This window comes from Acanthisitta chloris, unplaced genomic scaffold, assembly GCF_000695815.1.
Source record: "Acanthisitta chloris isolate BGI_N310 unplaced genomic scaffold, ASM69581v1 scaffold30828, whole genome shotgun sequence".
Lineage (NCBI taxonomy): Eukaryota > Metazoa > Chordata > Aves > Passeriformes > Acanthisittidae > Acanthisitta > Acanthisitta chloris.
The window spans coordinates 20,154-28,473 of NW_008686960.1; the positions used below are offsets into that span (position 1 = coordinate 20,154).

The following is an 8,320-nucleotide window of genomic DNA, read 5'->3' on the forward strand; positions in this document are numbered from 1 at the left end:
GCAGCCAAGTAAAGGAAAAGGTTCTTCTCTGAAAGGAAGAAAGCCTGAGTGGATGAAAACTAGCAGTCACACCAGGAGCTGGACCTCGAAATTCTGCAGCACAGAGCATAGAGAGATGCAAACAGAAACTTACAGAGATGTAAACTTTAAAACATCTTGGTTCAACAGGTCAGAAATCCAAATTCTATTTATAACATTTATGGTGCTCTTGGGCTAATCATCTTCTGCTTGTCTCAGCTCCTCCTCTTACCCTTTGCTTCTCAGCTCAGCCAATGGTCAGAGCAGAGAGAGCCTCTTCCTAGGACCACAGACCATGTTTGCACCATGTCTTCTGAGGGACCTTCATCCCAGTAAAGAGTCAAGGTCAGATAAAAGCCTCATTACTGTATCTCTCATCTTGTCTCAGCCCCACTCACTTTTAGAAATGTGGGTGTCTGGCTCACCTGATAAAAGGGCACAGTGAAGCCTGCACTGCATTGGGCAGCTTTGAGCCTTTCCAACACACATAGTTTCCAGCCAGCTCTTTCACAGTCTCCAGGGTCCTGCGTTCACAAGGGTGGGATTCAACTTTACAGCCTGCAGCAAAGAAAAAAATACAAACTAGCATCAATTACCTGAAAATACAAAGTCTGTGTGCGAGTAAACACCATTTCATCTACCTGCTAATAGCAGACCAGGCAGTAAGTAATTCCAAGAGCCTCCATGAGACCCCAGAAGACAAATTTTCTGTTGACAAGCTCACCAGCCCACTCCGCTTTCTGAAAAGCTCACTCACTCTTCAGCCTTCCTTGCTTTGCTATAAACCTCACACTGCTGGGTTCAATGACAGCTTGTCAGCCTCTCTGGTGCCTTCATCATTCATGTATTTTATTTTCTTTTACCTCTGGGCCACTCAAGTTCTATCTTTTCAATCTCCTGCAAGTCCCTGGTGCCTCCCCTTAACACAGAGTCAGGTCCATTAGAAAATTTAACACAACTGTGTTTCTCTTTCTATCCCCATGACATAAGCAAGGGCCAAGATTCCCATTTTTTAAATTTTTTACCCCTCAATGGGTACAAATTGAAAGAGGGGAAATTTAGTCTAGATATTAGGAAGAAGTTTTTTCCTGTGAGGGTGATGAGACACTGGCACAAGTTACCCAGGGAGGTAGTAGAAGCCCCAACCCTGGCAGTGTTCAAATCCAGGTTGGATGAAACCTTGAGCAACACAGTCTAGTGAGGTGTCCTTGCCCGTGGCAGGGTGGGTTGGGACTAGATGATCCGTAAGGTCCACTCCTACCCCTAAAATTCTATGATTCTATGATTTTCAGAGGTGAACTGAGACACAGAAATATTTAGGATACTCCAGCTTGGAGGTATTTGGAGTAGTTGATGAGCATGCCACCCAGTTTGGGTACCAGAAGCATCTTACCTCCATGTGCAACACCTGTTAACTCCCTTATATGCTCCTTGACACTGCCCTACCTTCCCTCCTCAGTGACATGGTCCAAGCTGAGAGCATGGGCATGAAGGTGGGGCCAGGACAGGGGTTACCTGGAGTGGTGGTACTGCACACAGAGCTGGTGAGGGTGCTGTACAGGCCGTTGGCAGCATCGTCAGCATCTCCAGCAAAGAGCACGTGTTGCTCGGTGGGTTCGCTGGCCAGCACGTGCAGCTCCTCCCACCTGCAGAGCAAGGGAGGGCTCAACTACTCAGTCTCCCCCAAAGAACCGAGTATCAAAACAAACCCTGTGCAGTAAATACAGAGCTGATGCACAACCAGGACACTCTTCCAACAGTTTTCAAGATCCTCATGTGTTTAGTCTCAGGCAGTACCATTACTCAGTGGAAAAGCTTCCTTCACTAACTCTGGTTCTTCTACATCAGCCACCAAGTTAGTGCTTCCTCCAGGCCTTTGTTACCCTGCAAATTCCTCTTTTCTCTTTCCAAAATTTACATCTAGCTCAAGAGCATCCCTCACTCACTAGGCCTTGCCATTTGGCTAGCTGGACCTCCATTTCCCACTCTGTGGAAAATTTCCTACCTTGGAAACTTGATTCCCACTGCAAAAACTGTGATGTGCCTCTTTTTCACCTGCATTGCAGGCACTGCAGTACTGCCCTGGGACTTTCCATCGGAAATGATGATCAGGACTTGAGGGACACTTGAGTTTCTGCCACCAGCGAATCCCTTGTGGAGAACATACTTCAGAGCCCGACCTGTCTCCGTGCTCCCACCTCTGAAAAGCAGGGAGATAAAATCAGAAATGCAGAAATCAAAGCTCTTCTCCTGCTGCTGAATTTACTATTTGTTTTTCAAATTTCCACCCTCTGGTGATGGGGAACTTAGCATATTTCTGCTTGATGCCACACAACATGTCCACAGAGATGTCTAATCCTGTCATTCTTTCTACCAACAGGTCCTATCTATTCACCCTTATCTCCCTCCTCTCCAAGCTAGAGTGGTCTCCAGAAGACTTAACACACAGCAGTGTTTCTGCAATTGGAGCAGGAACCAGAGCTATTGGATATCTCAGTTTTATTTCCAGCTTTGACAAATGTCTCAACTGTTTCCATTTTTCCATCTGATTTCAAGTGATTTCTTTAAGAGTTGTGTGGAAAAGTTGTTTTACAACAACCTCCTGTATTCCAGTCAGAAACACAGTACAAGTGGGCAAAATGAAAAAAAAGACCAGCATCTTAAAGTGGTTTCCATTCTCCTGGTGCATAAACACACTATAATGCCAGCGACTTGACACAAACAACTTTAACTTCACATCATCCATCTATGTTCTCCACCAGTCACCACCTTGCTACAACACAACACAGTGGGCAAAAGTCTTTCTCCTCCTGTACACACCAAGGGCAACCTACATTGCAAGTTCTTCAGCTACTGTGGCCAGCTTTGATCTCTGCCTACAAGACACGATCTTTTTGTTCTTGGAAGGCTAAACATTTGCTTATCTTAGAGGGGTATATCCTGTATGGACATGAGTCTCCCTCTTCCTTTCTTGCTAGTTCTCCATCTGCATAACAAAACAGGTCTGCAATGCACCATCCCTGACTGGATCTTTGATACCAGAGAAAGCCCAGCCCATGGAAACATGGCACAGGTATGGTGATAATTAAGCCACTAGATCAGACATTTCCAGCTGTCTTCTAATTCTGCCCAAGGAGTTGTGCTATAAATCACTTTCTGTGATTGCCCTTTGGGGCTGCTTTTATTGCTGTCCAGAGTGAGCAAAGGGAACCAAAACACAAGCATCACTCCTTCCTTGGAAGATTCATGTTCTTCTTCATCTGTGTTGACACAAACACATCTCATTTGCTTTCTGAACATCCACCCTTTGCTTTAGCAAATGCTTCTTGATTTCCTGTTCTAGAAAAGCATTTCATCATGCCCAAGTGCATTATTTTTCCATCTTCTCTCTGATTATCACAGAAACGTTTTTTTGTTCAGTCCCAATCAAGCCTTTTTGCTTTGACCTTCTTTCTTTAGGTACTTCCTCCCCTGCACTCCACCATTGCAAAGCATACTCAATGACAGTGTGTTTGTAGCATGTCCAAATCTGCCTTTTTCTGACCAGGTGTCTGTAACTATCAGACATTTCAGTGAAAAGTGCTGTGCATGAGGAAAAACACATTGTGTGTAGTCAGTGAGATGACTTGATGAACTCAGTACACTGTGCTCACGTGAGCCCTGAGGATTAGATAAAGTTAATAAAGAGTCTCTGCACCAAAGCTCATTAAATTCAATTTCTTATCAATTTGTATTTGGAGGTTCAGTGGGTTTTGACACAGTGGAAGAGTGTTTGAGGCATTACTCCAATAAAGATTTTCTGAAGCCAAAGGAGATCTGGACTTTACCTGCTGCCTTTCCTCAGGGACAGCACTAAGAAGGTTTCTCTCCTGCAACCAGCTGCTGTCTTACATGAAAAAAAATTCCTATGAAACTTAGCTTCTGAAATTACCACTGAATATGGCTGAAACTGGCCAATGAATTCCGAAGCTATTTGGAGAGCATTCACAGAGAGAGACTGGCAGTCTCCAAATAAATCACAAAAGCTTCACTTCAGTCTGGTGCTGCCTCCTTCCAAGTGCTGTCAGCTCTGTGCCTGGAGCAGGACTGAAGTCAGGAAATGCTTCACTGGCCAAAGGCTCATCGGAAGCACATCAAGGAGCCTCTAGACTGAGATGTCAAACACCCATTTTTTTTCAGAAGCCAACTGGAATCCATCCATAAGTATTTTATCTACTTCAAAATGTCAGCTTTTCATTTAAACTAGATGAAACAGCAGAGCACAAGGTCATTATTTCTGTTTGATCTGTCAGCATCCATCTGTTGTCATCAAGGAATTTCAGTGCCAGACAGCAAATGCTGCTTCACTTTCTCTGCTCTCACAGACTTTCATGCAACAGCCAAAGAAGAGGATTGTATCTTGTTTTCTGAGAAGTTTTTCCTGTAACAGTATATGAATGGTTTTCTTGATTTGCTAAACTGATCAAAAGCAATACAACAACCCTCAGCCAACTGATCTTGTTTGAAAACTGCAAAAGTGATCACATTTGACTGCAATATTTACATCATGCTGAGAGCTGCAGGCATCATGAGAAATGTTGAGCTAACATTTAGCCCTAATCCAGATCAGCTAAAGAAGGAGTAGATACCTGCAGGCCACACCAGTACCTTATCTATCCCCAAAACAAGTGTTATTTTGGGGTGGTTGTCAGATCCTTTGTAGATTCAAATGCATTTCTCAGAGATTAAAAGATTGGATTTTGAGAAGCTCTAAGGACAGTCTTTCTTTGGACTTCTGGCTTCATTTCTTGAGGCCATGGGAGGACATCCAAGTCTTAATATCCAAGAGGAAAAAAGGTTTCCATCTGAAAATATGATTTTCTTGAATTCAGCATGCACATGTGCCCAGATATCTACAGACCAGCAATTTGTCACTACCTCACAGAAGAAATTGTAACTACCAAAAAAATGAGGTAGCACACTGCTCTACCTTGGCCCAGCCGTGAGGGAACACCATGCTTGCTTTACCATAGAAGGATGTAACCCACCCCTGGCACAAACAGCCAGAAAAACCTGGAAAACTCTCTAGTTATCATGTTATAGTGGACACTGAAAACTTTTTCCCCTATTGACTTTCACTGACTGAGACAGATCAGGTTGCACGTTTTTAGTGGACTGTAGATTATGGACCACATCTCCCTCCCTGGGGGCATCACATTGGTGTACACACAGCAGAGGCAGAGATGTCTGAACCTCAAAAATATCTCAATCCAGAGATTATTCATAGCCCAGAAAAAGAGAAGAGCTGTAAAGTAAGCTGACCTGAACACAGTCCTCTTGATTCTCTCTTTCACTTCTTGTTTGGTTAGATAAGAATCCAGTGGGAATTCAAGGTGGGGAGTTGAGCTAAACTGTATCATTCCCACACGGACCTGAAAGAAAAGGTTAAAGATTATGAAAGGTGTCTGTCCAAGTTTTGCTCTCTTGATCAATGTACAGATTTGGAAAGACTAAACTGTACAGAAACAAGCTCTGGTTTCCCTGTTGAGCCAATGGAACTCTAAATGCACTTCAAAACAGAGCAGAAACCGCAACATTATACAGATTATAAACAAGGCAAAAAAGGTTCATCTGCAAACAACAGGAGGCTCTGCTGCTGTTACAGGCAGCTCAGGATCTATATTTATCCATTCAGAGCTGCTGGTAGCCTCAAGGACAGTAGGTTTATAAATAACACCTTCTATACCAACCCATTTATACACTGTGCAGGCAATCTTTCCATTACTAAGAGCAGCTCCCACTGCCATTGAGCACAGTGGGGAACATAAAACAATTTTTCTATTACCTCCTCTAAAACCATTTGGTATAGTTGAAAATGCAAACAGATCAAGTTGCCTGTATTGGGCAATACACCCAGAACATTTCACTGAAGCCTTACAAGAAGTTTTATGGAATGTGACAACTTCAAAGGTGAAAAGGCTGCTGATTTTTAGTCCAGTCTGTGTGAGGATTAAGTGAAACACTAGGGAAGGATGATATTTTAAAAACCCACAACAACCACAACACCAAATCTGCAAATATTAAATGTTCACATTCTTTTGCCTAAGCCTACATTGCAGTTGGTCCCTAGATGCAGGTCTCTTAATCAACTCAGTATGAGACACAAAGAGGGAATGCCCTGTTAACCTGAGCCCTCCTAACATTTCTCAAAGCCTTGCACATGCACTGCAGCTTCTTTCCATCCTTGTCCAGGCTGCAGAAAGCTTCCTGTGCTCTGGGGCTCTAAGTTGAGATCTGAAAGGTGAAATGTGTCTTAGGTGAGAAAGTCATGGAGGGGAATGGTGGTTTCAGCTTCTGAAGCTGAAAGCCTCTCCGCAACAGGGGTAGAGCTGCAGCTTCTGATTTTAGGACCTGGAGCAGTGGTAGAATTTGGTCTGGAGGAGGTTTTTGGATAGAAGTCTGTGCATCACTTCCATGAGAACCAAGAACAAACACAAGACCTGCCTCTTCTCCCTTGCTCTCAGACCTCCCTGGAGAATCAGACATGGATCAGGGGTCCTTAAAGCCACAGACTGTCCTGCATCAGGTTCCTCTTCCTGCTACACAGAGACCTTTTGTCCCTGACACAACCTTCCCAAAGACCTGATGTTTATTTGAAAAGGCTCTGGCAGGGAATCAAGGTCAGCAACAATCCAAGGCCCTGACAAGGGTGGTGTTATGGAATCAATATGCAGCTCACACTGCATGTAGGGAATGCAGTGATATCTTGGAGAACTATGGCAGCATATAGACCTCCAGACACCTCAGTATACAGCTGGTGCTTTACAATGAACTTTTTGCCTTCTGAACTTTTGTCTTATTTTGGAATAGAGACTTTCTAGGAGAAGCAGAGCAAGCAGACTCTATCATTTACATCTATAAAGAAAGGTGATTAACTTCCCGGAGACTAATTCTGCAACTTTTCAGGGAAAAACACAGAAAAGATCCAACTTATGAGCATCCAAACCAAAATGAAATCAGTACATAATATTTAGCCTGAAGCATTATGTCTTTTCTCAAGATCAAATGGAACTGCTTAAAACCTGTGAAGAATCAACAAGTGTCCTCCAACCTCACTGCTTCACAAACTGCATCTTTCAGAATGAATACTCTGACCCCATGGCAGCTGGTAGGTTGAATTTTGCAATTTCACTCAGCATGTTCCCCCTGGCCTTTCCACATATTGCCAAGCTGCTTGAAACTTAGGTGAGACATTCCTGACACTCACTCTGTCTGGATGCATGTCCAAGGCATCACAGAGTTTGCTTGCGAAGTGCTTGGACCTTTCAAAGCTTCCTTTGCCAATGCTGTAGGAGCCATCCAAGAGGAAAAGGACATCTAATGAAGCAGAGCACTGCATCACTAGGAGAAAAAAATAGATACACCATGAAACTGCATTTTGTTAGTCCCACTCTCTGGAAGCAGCCAGCCAAGAGCTAAAAAAATTCAGAAATATTGAACTGCAGAGGATGAACTAGGGCAGACCAGTGTTCATGACCCAAAGCCATACACACTCCTGCTCTGACCTGCAGCAGCTCCAGCTCAGCTCTCACAGCCTGCCAGATTTCCACCTCGAAGATCAGGTCCCCAGCCTGGTTTCAGCAGCTCAGTGGAAGCACCAGAGCAGTCGGTGAAAGCACAAGAGCATCTGACACAGTACAGTACCACTAACCACAGGGAGAGCTGCTCTCCCAGTGAGGATGAGGAGGGGTGAGCAGGGGGAGAGGTGGCCATGCCTGGAGGACCTGGAGGCTGTCCCAGCCCAAGGCACAGACATAAATCCAGGAAAAGCCTAGAGTCCCACAGAGCCAGTGTGTTTCATCTGCATCTCATTTTTCAAAACACACTCTTATTTTTCTAAACACGAACTCTCTGAACAGCTCCCAGACACTGACAGAAACGCTTTTCACAAAAGTCTGCCTCTTATCTCATCTTCAGAGACATGTCCTTGTATCACCCCTGCCTGCATGAACACGACTGCTGCCAAGCACAAGTTTCTGAGGTGTTTATGCTGCAGTGGAAACCCATAATTTCACTGACAAAAATCATTAATTAAATAAATAAAGGCAGTTTGCAGATTCTGAAGAGTCATTCCCAAAGCATTTAAACAGAATTTTTAGTCTCCTCTGTAGCATTTACCAGAACCAACTTCAAGGGAAACTGAATTCAGGAGCTCAATACAGGGAGCAAGCACACCAACCCCTTAAGAGCTGTTTTGGCCTGTGACATTTCTCTATCCCCATTATTACCACCTTTTTATTACCACTCCTTTTTCCAAATCATT

The 8,320-nt window shown here is 44.0% G+C and overlaps 1 protein-coding gene across 1 annotated transcript in view; it reads right to left on the minus strand.

The window, feature by feature from the left end:
• Positions 1-8,320, minus strand: part of VWA2 (von Willebrand factor A domain containing 2) — an 18,950-nt gene that overhangs the window by 8,818 nt on the left and 1,812 nt on the right. The window contains exons 3-7 of the mRNA XM_009080405.1: positions 7,265-7,398; positions 5,320-5,429; positions 2,024-2,218; positions 1,534-1,664; positions 444-576 (exon numbers count right to left, since the gene is read on the minus strand). Of these exons, the coding sequence (XP_009078653.1) occupies positions 444-576; positions 1,534-1,664; positions 2,024-2,218; positions 5,320-5,429; positions 7,265-7,398 (703 nt within the window). The remainder of the gene's footprint in view (positions 1-443; positions 577-1,533; positions 1,665-2,023; positions 2,219-5,319; positions 5,430-7,264; positions 7,399-8,320) is intronic.